Source organism: Hippoglossus hippoglossus, chromosome 19 (genome assembly GCF_009819705.1).
Source record: "Hippoglossus hippoglossus isolate fHipHip1 chromosome 19, fHipHip1.pri, whole genome shotgun sequence".
NCBI lineage: Eukaryota > Metazoa > Chordata > Actinopteri > Pleuronectiformes > Pleuronectidae > Hippoglossus > Hippoglossus hippoglossus.
Window position 1 is genome coordinate 12728099 of NC_047169.1, and position 14864 is coordinate 12742962.

Here is a 14864-nt window from a genome sequence, read left to right on the forward strand (position 1 = left end):
AGTAGAAAGTCTAAATATTTTTCTCAATCACATTTTAGATTAGTAGTTATTAGACTCTATCTTTTACTATTAAAAGAGACTAATAAACTGCTTTTACTGGTGTCTCAGGTCGTCTCACTGAGCTATGGTGGTTTCCTCTGGCCAAACAAGCAGGACTGTAACATGCAGTTACCCTAAATGTAGACTACACAAAGTCCCTTCAGAAACTTGTGGGTGACACACGCACACACACACTGGAATGAAGTGTTGCAGCGGTGTGTGTGTGTGTGTGAGACAATAGAAGCAGCCTGGATCAAACATTGCCCGTTTCATCTAGTGATCACAGAGTAATCAGACTTTACACTGTTCTACATTGTGTTATTGACCTGTTGCCTGCAGACTAGGATGAAACATGTTTTTGTTTTACTTTGCACACAATACCAGCCCTCGAGCTATCAGTTCAATACAGACTGTAATCCATGCACACTAATGTTTCCATATACAGTTCTATATGACATTATAAAATATATTCTAAAAAGCCTCACCCTTCCAGAGACCCCTCAAACATCTCATCATGATGAATAAATAAGAAAATTAACGTGTTAAGACCATTGAGTTCAGCGTCAGAGACAAACAAACAAGTAGTGGCCCAAAGAAATTACACAGAAATGTACAGAGGACATGAACACTTTATACAATGAATATTCAGGACTGAAGGACGTCTGCAGAGAGAATCATTTCTGCACCCAAGTTATCAGAGGTCATTGAAAATGCCCAAAATCTAAACTTTCTGCTTTACTGACACGTGACGTGAAGACCGAAGGCTGTTCTGTGGAGGTTGAACTGTCACTGCTGCTACCTCAGCGTTACATGTTAAAGTGGGTTTGAACAAAAATTCACAGGTGACAGGGTTTAGGATGTCTACATACAGTTTTGTGTGCGCCTCGGAGTTCATGTGTGCGTCTCGCATCCAACAGCATTGCCGTTGACCTCCCCGCTCCCGACCAGGAGAGGGCTCTGAGGGGCAGGGGAGGACTCGCATGTTAGAGAGGGAAGACGGATGCGTGGCGCTTCCAGGGAGTTTCCTCTCACCGTGATGTGATCCCATCCACCCTGAAAGATGGACAGGGGAGGAAGAAAACAGCCTCGGAATTTATCCTTTTTTTTCAAATAAACAAACAATAACACTTAGGGTCATGTTAGGTCATGTCCTTACCACAGTAAAACACACCATTTTATTATTTTTATTGAAAAGACGGGGGTTAGGGTTCAATAAATGTGGTAGGTATAGAATATGTGATTGCAAATTGAAGTTAAAAATGTAATTCAGAGAGTGGCCACACAGACAGAGCCTTGATAAATGGCACATAGGAGTTTAGTTTCCTCGATGACTTACCCCAATGCCGTAGTCCCACGACTGTCCTTTAGGGTCAATGGGTTGCACCCCGAGTCGATGGCACACTGTCCCACAGCTCAGACTGAGGCTGCCCTGCACCTTGTCTGCTATGATCCACACCTTCACCCACACAACAACAAACCAACAGAGATCACCCACCAAACAACATACAAGATGTATTCTTAATCATCGGTCATCTTAACTCGTCACGATTTACAGAAATACCTTTTTATATATATTACCAATTATTCTGTTAATCAATAACTGAAGCTAAATAGGTCTCACATGTTGGCAGCTTCAAATAGTTGAAGGGTAACTGTCAAATTCTAACTACAAAAGCCAGTCAACTTGATGGATCATCCTTACTCCACTCTGTCCTTACTCTGTCTGTTGCATATAGAGTGGGGAAGAGAGATCCGATCACAAGTGGTCACAGGAGACACATTCAGGACGCATTGTAATGTCAGGCGTGAACATGTCACTTCAGGCTGTTCACTTGTGATTGGAAGTCTCAGGTCAGAACAGGACCCAAGACACTGAGCAGCTGTATTAATATGTTGGCTGTCACATCAACATCTATCGGTTAATTCAGTGTCGACAGTAAAGGGCATCAACAGTCAGGGAGGTTTCATGGTGCAGTACAGATGTCCTGGTACCCACCTGGTCCAGAGGCCCAACAGAGACTTTGCGTACATTATTAGAGATATGTTCCCAGGAGGAGCCCTGAGGGTAGCTGGGAGTCACACCCTGCCTGTACCACAAGTTACCTGGACAGGAAATAACCACATCAGACATGATCAGTAACAGTCTACCAAAAAAAAAAAAAAAGTCTTATAAACAAGATTTTTGTGTAACTCACTGTTTTCATCTACAGCGTGGACTGATGTCCTCCCTACAGAGACCTGCTTCAGCTTCTGTTTGGCTGGGGAGGGGATGTGGAACCAACAGTCTCCTGCAGAGGGAGACACAACACACACAAATAAAAAACATGTCTGTTGGCCGCATCGGAGGCTGACAAGTTCTGACTGATTCTGTGTTGACAAGAACATGAATCAGAACTTCTCCTCTTCCAGGCAGAATATAAAACAGTTCATCCCACTGACCTGCAGGACTCTGAGGAGACACTGATCCTCTATAAAAAGCTGAACCGTCCTTTGCAATGGCCCAAACTTGGCTGACGGCACCAATGGTAATGGACTTGAAAGGCTGGTCAGTTCCCACGTGGAGCCACGAGGATCCCTGAGAGATCAAGAAGAAGATGTTAGAACAATTACTGCTCACACACTTGTTACATTATTTCTGTTGCTTTATTAATGTGACTCACAGCAGGTGTCAGTGCAGTGACTCCCAGTCGGCAAAGCACGTCTCCCTTGTTGCTGATGGCCCACAGAGGAACCACGTCCACGCTGCTCTGAGTGGCACACGGCAGAATGGTCACGTCACTCAGTGGGATGGGTGGGATTTCTTGCCAGGGCCCAGTAGTGGTCAATTTACATTTCCTGTGTAGGAGGAAAAAAAACATAATATGTGCCTTCTATTTAATGATCTATAACAAAAACCATCTGTGATACGTATGGTTAATTATTGCCTAATGATTAATCACAAAATATATTTAACCACACTGACTTTATCGACCCACAACAAATGTCAGGGGCAATGGTCACACTAATATTCCAGTGTTGCTGTTTACAGTACCTGCTCCATCGCCTGCGACGGACAAAGTCCTTCATCGTTTTGTAGCCATGATATGACCTGCTCAGAGAGAAGAGGAGGAGGAAGGACAAATTGAAGAGAAACAGAGGTGAGGTTGGGTCATGACTATGAGGGCAGCATGAATGAGCTTGAAGGAAACCTACGCTGGAAAGTCAGCTGCGAATTGCCAGCCTTCTCTGTCTGTCCCTCCAGAGACACTGTAGTCGATGGCCCAGTCAGAAACCTGAAAACAAAAGATGAGAAACTTGAGACAACGCGAACACATCAGCTTTTATGACTACACACCATGTCCATAATAATTCAAGACCAAATACGCAGTGTTTCAAATCACAACAGGGCATTTCCCTGTGTGTGTATGTCTCTGGCTTGGAGACAAATTCGGGAATTAAATGATGTTAATCGGGGATTAAACTAATTTTTCGGTGAGTGACATTGTTCTGGTTAGGGGACTATGACAATGTGTATGTGTGTGTAGCTGTACTTAACCCATGTCCACTGCGGAGAGGGAGGCTTAGTGTTTGTTTTTGTGCACTCATGGAGTCCTGATGCATCACTCCACATGTAGCGGTCCGTAGGTAAACCTCTGAAACAAAGCATACACACTTTGACTAACTTTGCAATTAAGAACAAACTATCACAAACAGTCAGCTGCAGAAGATAAGTTTGAATTTGTTTGTCATAACATGGGGTGAGAGCAAAGGTTTAAATATGTAGTAGAACATATGGAATGTAAAACCTCTCAGCTTGTGCAAAAATTCTTTAAATCCCATTAAGTTGGATTTATATAGCAGAATTGTGTTTGCTTTTTTATTTTGTAATATTTAGTGTAAGCAAAACATTTTAAAATGTGAAGTCAGTGGAAATTCATCATGGTTCTTCTGGTCTTCACTAACACTTAATACCGATTTATAATCTTAATCTCAGAGGTATCTGGAGCGAGTGGTCTACCTGCTGGTGTAGCCCGTGACTGGGTTCCACCTCTGGTTCTCGTAGATGTAGACACTCTTGACATCGGTCTGTGTGTAAATGTTATCTGTGCTGCTGGCCAGTCCCTGGAAGAAGCCCCCTCCGTAGCCACCGCTGTAGACCCAAGGAGTGTGGTCATAGCCAATCCCCCACACTATCCCAACAGTGTTACACTCCACCGAGCGCAGGTGACCTCCGACCTGCCGCCAGAACCTGGACAGAGTAAAAGAGTGGTAATGGTTGAGATGGGAAACTCCTGTACTTTTACATCCTTATCTATCAAAACTTGTGTTATATTCTCTCTCTGGCTGATTCTTACATCTGGTCGCAGGGTGTGGGGTAAGGCAAGGCCTCCAGAGCAGGAGAGGGCTCGCAGACAAAGATGTCTCCTTTACAGGTGATGGACCAGATGGCGTGTTTGGAGGGAGGACCCTCGATTCTCCTGGAGTCGCAGGATGACACACTCAACAATGCCAGCTGGAGGGAGGGAGGTAGAGGCAGAGGGAGGAAGTGAGAGAGGGAGACACATGTGATAAAAAGAGACAGAAAGATGATATGAAACTGTAGAATCACATTAGAACCAATAATTTACCATCTATAATTCATCTCTTTTTTTCATGGCAGTTACTTTACCACCGAGGGTAGTAAAATCTATTACATTATACTGATGTGTATTTAATAATGTTATACTGTTACTTCAGTAGATGAGTGATGGTTTGGATGAAACAATTGGGTTTTAAAATCTTTCTTGCATCAAGCATGCTGTGCAGTAGTTAGACAAACCCAGTCGTGCATTTCCAGCTCTGTGGCAGCTGCCAATCTGATCGGCCACCTCTGTTTGGTCCGCTCAGGAGTGTAGATGGCAAAAGTGTGTTTGGAGTCATTCAGCACAGGAACCAGGATGGTGATCTCGTTGATGAAGGAATGCAGGTACTGGAGAGAGGGAGAGCAAAGAGGGAGGAAATGAAAAAAGCAGAGCGAAAGTAAAAAAGTAAATAGAGGAAGAAAGACAAAAGAGGCAGTGATCGAAAGAGAGGAACAGCAGCACTTGTTAAGTTAAATGAGTCATTCTATTTTCAGTGCAAATCTACTGTGTTAACATGTATAAGCATTGTGACAAAAAAAACTTTTCTATCATAAAAGGCACATAAGACAGTTGAGTGTATTGCACACGCACGCACGCACGCGCACACGCACACCTTCTTCTCCTCATTGAAGTTGTAATAGATGAACATGATGCCGTCCTTGTTGCCATCTGGTCCTGAGAACTGCTCTAAGGCAAATTGGATGTCTATCCACTTGTGTGGCTTCCAGTCTCTCCACCACTGCATGGTCCCCTTCTTCACCCACACAGACTGTAAAGGGGGGTGAACGTTCAGACAAATAAATGGATATATTGATTAATGAATGAAAGAAGGAAGAAAAGGGAACAACATAAGGAAAGTATGACATGTGACAGCCATAAGGAAAAAAGGAGATGTTCCTGCAGTTGTGCAAGAGCACATGCACCTGTACCTGTTCTATGGCTTGTTCATAATGTCTGAAATTGTCCATCTCTCTCTTGGTCCTCTCACTTAGTTGCTCAAAGATTTGTCTCTTCCAGGTAGCTGTCTGAGCTGGAGTTACAGACAGACTCATGGACTGGATTGACTGAACCAAACCTGGAGGAAGGACAGCAGTAAAAGAAATCAAAATCTAACATACATAAAGGAAATAAAATCTATAGACATTTTAAACATTAATGGCACCACAGCTTTCCTGCAGACATGGAATGGAAATGTGGACATGCTAACCCTGCCTGCCCAGGCAGTACATCACACATCTTGCATCATTTTTATTATTGGCATTAAAGCTACAAGTTAGTGTGCGCGTGCACGTGTGTGTGTGTGTGTGTGTGTTAGAGAGTGCACATTAGCGCTGCAGGTGTGTGGTTATAATTTATGTTTCAGACACAAATTCGAAATGTACATCCCTATCAGCTATCTAACTAAACTCACCTGAAGAATTCCCAGGGGAGTTAAACCAGCTGAGTTGGGAATGACTGTCCACAGAGCAGCCTCCTCCACTGACCCAGGCCCACAGGGGGTGCTCATCTACCCCATAGGGGTCCTCAATGGCAAGGGTGTATGTAGCCACAGAGGACAAGCTGCAAGTGTCCGAGGATTCCATCACTGCTCCAGTCTGTGCCTGCTGGACCTGCGTCTCCTCCAGGTCCACGTTACTCCACTGGGGGTTGACAGGACCTCTAGACTGACTCTGTAAAACAGCTGCTCCAGCACAGGGAGCTGTGACCTCTCCTTCTCCAGAGATGTTCTCCTCTTCCAGAAAAGCAGGAGCGTCAGATGCAACATCTTTTAAGGGCTTTGCAGCCTCTCGATCAGAGACGAGATCGGAGATGAAGCTGTCACTGGTGACTTTGGGGATGCAGGGTTTGGGGGTGTCAGAGGGCTGGTCAGAGGTGTGGTCTGAAGAGGCATTAAATGACTCTGGGATGTCAGATGTGACAAATCCGGGGGCTCCATCTGTAGATTCTTTCTCTGTGTCTAGTTCCACATCACTCGCTACAGACTGAGCACGCACCTCACCACAGAAGTAACATCCAGCACTATGAACAGAATAGAGAGAGAGAAACTGAATACATTTTTAAGCCTTTTCCCAGAAAACACTTTAATGTTGCATGTATGTAGACATGATGGCTTCAACTAAAAACTGATCTCCAATTGGTTAAACCTGTTCCCCTCACCTTTCAGTGAAATTTGGAAAATAAACATATCAGTTAAAGCTTGTTTTTAACTTTAATTTGAATCATAGTAAAAGTCATAGTATTAAACTGAAACATTATTATCTTGATTGAGTTCATGTTTAATTTGTCCACCTCCTCTACAACTCGATTTGTGTGTGTGTGTGTGTGTGTGTGTGTGTGTGTGTGTGTGTGTGTGTGTGTGTGTGTGTGTGTGTGTGTGTGTGTGTGTGTGTGTGTGTGTGTGTGTGAAGCTTCTCCACCTCTGCAGGCTGCTCGCACTGGCACTGGAGTGGGATCGATCTCCATCTCGGGGAACATTGATAACCTTCCAGGTTTTCCCATTCAGTTCACTGGAGGTCACACCCTGTCTGAAGTGCACCGCCCGGTCATCACAGCTGATACCCCACACCTACACACAACAGCAACAGGTTGTCATGAATGTGTCCAAATCCTATGACTTGACACCATAATGCTAAATCACCAGAAGACAGAAGGTACTGAATATGTTACTTCCAAACAGTTGTGTGCAGGATATGATAGAAAGTCACCTGATCATTGAGTCCTACGTTGATCATGATCATTTCTCCAATCATGCTGATCCAGCCTGAGCCACACGGGTTGTGAGAGTTCACACCACGTCTGAACCACACCTGAATAAACAGGAGAGGGAAAGTACTCTTCAGCATTAAAATAATAGTGTATTCACATACTAGCCTGTTCCTCTAAACTAATGCAGTTTTCTTGTATTTCATACGGTGTTGGAGAAATGAATCAACTCCAAATGGTAAAGAGACTGTATTTATTCAGCAGTATTTCAGTCTTATTGACAACTCGGAGTGCTTTGCCTAACCATCAGGGGCAATTCGGGGTTCAGTGTCAGTAAGAAGCTTTGAACCTTGGGATCGAACCAAAAACCTTCTGGTTAGTGGACAAACCTCACTACCTCCTGAACCACAAATGGTCCCCAACAGACTCAACAAAGGCTGAACATTTAAGCCATACTGTTCAACATTTTATCATTTTATTTTATCATGAGGTCATTTTATCTGTCTGATGGTTGTGCTATGGAAGTTAAACGGATGCACTTAAACTAACTAACTGAAATTACTTGGTGTAACACTTTTAATGTTTAAATGATCAATTCTCTGTGTTATGTTGACAAGAGTTCCTGTTATTTTGTTCACTACATTCAAATCAATGTGGGCGGGAACAAACAGAGACACCTTGCCTTTATTCAGTTTAACAACCCCACAATCTGTAGCCTCCAAAATGATCATACAGTAACCACATCATAACTCATTGCAAGGTAGTTGTGTGTGTGTATATATATATATATATATATCATTATATCTAGTACTTAATTAGGATTATAATCAAAAGAGAATTTTCTTACTTTGTTGTCTTTGGTCAAAACCCAAACGACATTGATTCCCACAGCTACATGTGTGGCTCCTACATCAGGACTGGGAGAGTCCACCACCACCCAGGAGGAACCTGGCATTCAGAAATATAACATTACATTGCACAAAGAGGATAAACACAAACATACATACACACAACACATCTTTCTTCCACCAGCAAGCTTGTGTACCTTTGGGACAATCTCGGCCAATGCCTTCCCTGACAATGAGCTGCCCCTCCCACAGCACCGCCCAGACCAGGTCCCCTGGGCCACAGCTGACCTGGACTACCTCACCAGGGAGAGGCACCTCCACCCACAAAGAGCCCTCGGGATTTTGATGATAGATTCCCTCTCTGAACCAAACCTGCACGGGGAGAAAAGGAGCGGTCAGATAATCAAGTATAATAGCAACACAGTGAAGAGGGAAAGACTACTTTCATCACACAATGCAGGACAGCTAATGAATCCCATAAATAACACTTTATGGATGTGTGTATATAAAATAAAGTCTAAACATCCATTAGATTAGACAGATGAATTACATTAGACACAGTTGTTAAAGGTTATATTTGACTAAGTAGGTTTTACAAGTTTTATTGTACAAATTAAGCTATAGCTCAACTATGCTGTATCAGTGTGTATATATATATATATATTATTGACTAATGATGATTGCTACAAAAGAAAAAGAAAAATACAGAGTAAAGCATTGCAGTGTGCATGAGAAGATGAGCAAAATACTGTTTCTCCAGAATACAGCTGAATTTGTTTATGTAAATTACAGGCTAACAAGATTTGAAGGAGGTTGCCATGGATACCCAAGGCTAAGGTTGGATGTGTGAGCTGTACCTTGCCCTGAAGGGACACAGCCCACAGTGACAGGCGGCCCCTGGGCTCCTCATTGATCTCCCAGCCTCCGCAGCTGATGTCGCTGAAGGGATCTGGTAGACTTGTCTGCTGCGAGGGGATCTATCAACGCACACAGGAAGAGAGGGGCAGGTAAACAAACCCACAGGCCTCGCACACACAAAACACACAGTACAATGCTTACCTTGGCCCAGGTGTCCATGGCTTTGTATCGTCTGTAGCGGAGCCATCGCCTGCGACGGACACAGGAGTTCCACTTCTTGTCTTTGGTGTAGGCGGCGGGGAAGTCTATGGAGTAGTTCCAACCCTGCACATACAAACACCACAATCATTACAACAACGTAGGAATAAAAAGGGAAGAGGCTGATGCTGACGTAAGCCGGCACAAACTAAAACATCATCACACACTCACCCCTTTGTCGGTGGGCTCTCCCTCAAAGTTTTCATCCATGTACCAGTCGCCCTCCCACTCCCAGCTGCTAGAGGTAAGCCTGAAACTGTCCAGAGGTTGGTGTTGCAGACCCGTGACGTCGCTCCACTGCCAGCGATCGCTTGGCAGCAAACGTTCCGAGAAGCCATCGACCGGATTCCATCGCTGGCGGACAGACAGACAGAGATGGATGTCATGATGAGCAAACAGAGGATCATAAGAAACAAAGAGAAAAGTACAGTTTCAATGTCAGTGTGTTTTAAAAACGCACATGAGCTGACACCACCTGGTGATACCAAACAGTTTGCTATCACCGGAAAACAATGAATCTAATTAGTATTTTCCCCATTCCACAGTCAGCGGTGAATAGTAAACTGTTGCATTATCTGGTTTTCTGATTAAAAACTGGTTCCACAAGCTGTTAATGTGCTTGTTATGTCACACAGGCGAGGTGTGACAGAGTTTGCAACAGAGGAAGTCTAGCACTTACTTTTTCAGTCAGTGAATCACAAGGGGAAGTCCACATTTTCATTTTGACTAAAGATGCTTTGTAAAATGAGGCAATAAAGGATACCCACAGAAAAATCTTCAGCATTTGTCACTTGTATAGTTCTTTGTACATTTTTAACCTTGTCTCAAACCGTTTTGCCATAAGCAACCTCTCTTTAAATAATGACTCTGGATGAGACCCACTTGATTCTCGTACGTCTGCTCCTGGTAGCGGACAGGCAGGTCAGAAGCGTGGACGTTCAGGTAAACGTTGTTGTCGCAGGCGATTCCCCAGCAGCACTGTTGAGCCGCCGTCACCCGCTTGAACTCCAACTGGGCATCGCGGCAAAGCTCCCACTGCTGGCCCGCCGTGGACAGGCTGTAGACCCGCCCGTACACGTCCACTGCCCACAGCAGGGAGACAGGCATGTCTGCACCTGACTGAAACATGGTGATGGAGAGAACAACATTAAACAACATCTATATATATTTGTCTTAATATGTCAAGTACAATGCTGATAAATGAAGGCTGTTTCAGTTAATAGTAACTACTCTGTTACATTTAAGCAGCTAAAACTAATTCAACTACTATTCATTTGACTATTTATTTCTTCCTTTTCATTCTGTGACTTCTTTCCCACACATATATGCAAAACAACACACAGAGCTTAAGTTTCTCTCTGATTAACCTTCATTAATCAGCCCAAACACAGATAAGGCATGACATTATAAACACCAGCCTTGACTCTCTCTCGTAGTTTACATCTACATTCAGTTTAATCCTTTACTTTTATAGACACAACTGTCTCTTGTCTAACAATGGCAGGTATTATATTATTATATATTGTAGATTATTACCTCCACTAACAAGGAGGTTATGTTTTCAGCCCTGCTTGTATCTTTGTTGGTCAACAGGATGACGCAAAAAACTACTGAACGGATTTCCACCAGACTTGGATTAAAGGATGAATCCAAACAATGGGGCAGAATTAAATGAGGAGGCAATTCTTGGTCTTGATTCTGAGTCTGAAATCTCTGAAGCTGAGGACCTAGACTTTGTTCTACAGGATCAAGCTGAAGTTGTGGGTGTGTCTTGGAATCCAGCTCTCCTAAATGGAGAATGCTCCTCTGATGACATGTAGAAGATGAGTCTTCATGTCATCAAACGAGCCTTCTCCTAAATGAAGAAGGACGAATAAGCTATAACTGAATATAGAAAAGAAACACCCAGACATGCTTGAAATAACTCAGGAAATTAATACGGGTCTTTTGTGCATTAGAAGGGGTTTGCATAGCTTGTTGATCAAAGGGTTAAAGTGTGGAAGAGCATTTCCTCTCCTTTGACGTCAGGGATGTTTTCATAATGACACGTGTTTGTTGTTTGTGCATTGTTGTGATCACCAGCGTCAAACGAAAGCACTTTGCGTGGAGCTGGCCACGCGTGTGTATTCTTCATAACTCCCTGTGTCTCCTATGAACGACGAGCATCAGTTTGTGAAGCCCGTTATTAGGTATGCAGGATTTATTCTGTGTTGGGACTACCACCAGATAACGTGGGCGTTTCCTTTAACATCTGGTGTTATACAGCTGACAAAGTAAAACACGCTGTTGGAGCTCGGTGGCGTAATGAGATCGTCATCAGTCCAGAAGCTAATACTGCTTTAACCATGTCGTTTCGAATCCCATTCAAGTTTTTTGTGATATATTTATTTTTTGACCCATATGATTTTATATTGTTGTCTCAACGTGATGCTGACGCGGACACATTACATTAACCCGTGATGGGTTTTAGTTTGATGTTTATGTCAACGACACCTTCAGTAGATCACCGCACTTCAGACACTTTGGGAAAATGACGAATTTGCAACCGACCGACAACATCTGGAATAAAGACAATAAATCCCCAGCTGCCGTGATCCCCAGTTTAACTGGAACATCGGAACACCAGCATGGCTGCTGCTGCTGCTGCTGCTGCTGCTAAAGGCGTGTCCTCTGTCACCGAGCACATAACAACCACACCGATGACAACAACAACAACAACAACAGGGCTCCAAAGTGTAGACGATGGTGAATCAAATCAGCGAACCTGTTCGTGACATTCGAAACAGTGCAGCTGCGTATTAGCCCCAATGCTAACGACAGGGTAGCTCCTAATATCCCAAAATTGCTAATGCACTGCGGTTGTGAACGGCAGTGAACGAGTGCACACTAGCTCCAGGCTACACGCTAGCATTTGTACAGCGGCTGGTTGTTGGTGCAGGCTTACGGGCTTAGCTCTCCACAAATAGCAAATGAAGCAGAGTTCAGACCAACACACCGACCTGTCACCTCCTCTCACAGACCGGCTGGCGGCTCACTCAGCGGGAGGGAATGAATGGACGGCGGGTTATCTTCATCATCTAGCCTCCTCTGGTTGTCACATCCCCATTCCTGCTCCTTCCTCCTCCTGTTTATACACAGGCGATGGTGCCTCCTCTTCGCCACACAGCGACACCGGAAGTGTTCCTGTGCCCCCATTGGCTGTTTCCGCGGCAGCAGGTGTTTGCGGCTGTGACGTCCAGCAGGGGGCGCTGTTGGCCAATGCGTTAGAAACTGAACTGCAGCAGGTGAACAAATAAAGCTACAGGTCTTCAATATAATATAATATAATATAATATAATATAATATAATATAGACTTTATTATTCCTAAATGAAATTCCTGTGGAGAGCACAGTAGAATAAAATAATAGAGCATCAAGTCTAACAACTACAAATGAAAATGAAAATAAGAGAATCTGAATGTTATAGCACATTTGTGCATCAAAGAAAATAGATTAAGATTAAACATTTTTCTTGTTGATTTATTTTGAAGACGTTTTCTGCTTTGCAGTTAAGAGGACTTAACATTAGGGGTGGATGCAACCCCCTCAGCACACCTACTTCAAGCATCTTTGTTCGACTATAGTAATTTAGTAATTTACTTGAATGATGTTGTATCATTTTATTTGTCATGTGTCTGTTTGATTTTAAATGCTATTGTATTATTTTACTTGTTGTCTCTGATGTGTTCATGTTTTTATTATTACTATTGCCTAGTAACATACTTTTTTATCCATCATGTATATACCATTGTTCTACTTCCGCTGAGTGAAACAAAAGCACATGTTACAGAACATAGACTCTTTACACACAGTCTGACACAGAAAACAGAGAGAACTGAACAGAAAATGCAGTTGAACCTTTATTGTGCAAACTTTTACTTTAACATGTTTTACTGAGAATAAAAGACTACGTCGGTGGACACAGTGGCAAGGTACTTTGAAGAAAGCATGTGGCATTAACTATGTCAGTGTGATGGGTTTACTAATACACACCAGTGGGTCAATAAACAGTTTTTCATCAATCAGTTCCTCATCATACATTCACATCCTGCAAAGCAATAACATGGCAAAAAGCCCCTTTCCTCACAAAAAAACATAATACTTAATGACCCACTATATTCACAGAAAATGCAAATAACTCAATTTACATTTTTATTTTGCATAAACTGTGCATCATTCACAGAATCTACATTAAACAACAGTGGAGCCGTGAGTAGTGAAAATATTCCCTTCATCAAAAGGTAATTTTACCCATAAAAAATACATACCAGCAGTCAAATCAAAATCTGTGAGGGATCCAAGGCCCTAATGAGCTATCGTATTTAAAGAAGCATCTTTATGGCCCTTTAAACATGGACTTCTGTGTACATATTTTATTTAAATATAAACTTACTGTATATAAATAGCCTTCTATACTGACACTGTTTTGCCTTCACTCCAACGACCAACCTTTTTCCCAACACGCCACTCTTCCTTCATTCTCACAAGCTCTGTATATCTCAAAGAAAGACGAAAGATAAAGTTAAGAAAAATAGAAATAACAATTTATACATTTTTTTTTTTGCAAGTCAGGAAGACAGTCTGAGGGCTGGTCTGTTATATTAGCATCAGGCCACTGTCACTTTACATCTGGATCTCTTCATCGTCCTGTATGTACACTGCACTGACTGCAGTGCATACAAGCCTGAAAACACCTGATGACACTTCTCTTTCAGCCCAAAATGAAGATGTAGGTTTATTCTCCATAGTCACAGGTCATTTAAAGATCCTTAGATATTTAATTGACTCAATATATCTCAGTAGCAGATGACACTGTTGAGGTCAAATACATGTGCATGTGGAGTATTCCACATGTCCATTATTATATTTGCTTAAAATAGGTTGTTTTTTGTAACTTTTGCAGGGGCTTTTCTACCATCTGCTTAGTGAAAACTTTCTTTTTTCAGAGAGACAACTCTGAACCTTTCAGTACTTTGAAAACAGCTGAGACAGTGTTTTTACATTTCTTATAGATATTCAATTTATTATCACGTCGGGTATTATCCAGGATATGCGATGCATGCATGTAGTCCAGTACATTTTGATCTAATTGGTGAATGTCTATGAAAGCTGATAATTCACTGTCTTTACACCTTGTCAAAGCTTCACTAAATTATACTGCTCATGTAAACTGAACCTTTCCTGCTACCTCATATTAGAGGTATTCAACTTGCAAATGCATGTAACTCAATTTTATTGTAACTTTAAGTGACTTTAAGTATTAGACCAAACCAACACTTGCATTTTGGGCTGAATTATTAATTTACAGTTCCAGTGTTTAAGATTTAGGTGAAAGGGATCTTTTGGCAGAAATTTAATATAAAATAATCCTAGTGATATTTTAACTAGTGTTTCATCTCAATTGTACAAATTGTTGTTTTCTTTACCCTAGAATGGGCCCTTTATATTTAAATACTTTATATTTACATCGGGAGCGGGTCCTCTCTACGGAGGCTGCCGTGTTTTTTTTACAGTAGCC

General features: G+C 42.5%; 1 protein-coding gene across 4 annotated transcripts; it reads right to left on the bottom strand.

The window, feature by feature from the left end:
* Positions 1-341: 341 nt before the first annotated feature.
* Positions 342-12519, bottom strand: tecpr1a (tectonin beta-propeller repeat containing 1a). 4 transcript variants are annotated; one of them, XM_034569836.1, is made up of 25 exons: positions 12307-12519; positions 10190-10426; positions 9479-9661; positions 9251-9373; positions 9049-9168; positions 8389-8563; positions 8191-8291; positions 7346-7447; positions 7058-7206; positions 6361-6659; positions 6052-6321; positions 5570-5715; positions 5254-5409; positions 4838-4987; positions 4374-4531; positions 4037-4267; positions 3575-3671; positions 3232-3311; positions 3071-3127; positions 2700-2874; positions 2479-2614; positions 2235-2327; positions 2036-2142; positions 1376-1495; positions 342-1092 (listed from the first exon to the last, which is right to left on the bottom strand). In XM_034569836.1, exons 2-25 carry the CDS (start codon positions 10412-10414, stop codon positions 931-933), a joined length of 3615 nt encoding a protein of 1204 aa, XP_034425727.1. In that variant the 5' UTR covers positions 10415-10426; positions 12307-12519; the 3' UTR covers positions 342-930. The 4 variants fall into 4 exon arrangements, with proteins under 4 accessions (XP_034425727.1, XP_034425726.1, XP_034425725.1 ...); XM_034569835.1 differs by having other exon boundaries at positions 6052-6659; positions 10190-10422; XM_034569834.1 differs by having other exon boundaries at positions 6052-6659; positions 9479-9665; positions 10194-10426.
* Between the last annotated feature and the right edge of the window lie 2345 nt (positions 12520-14864).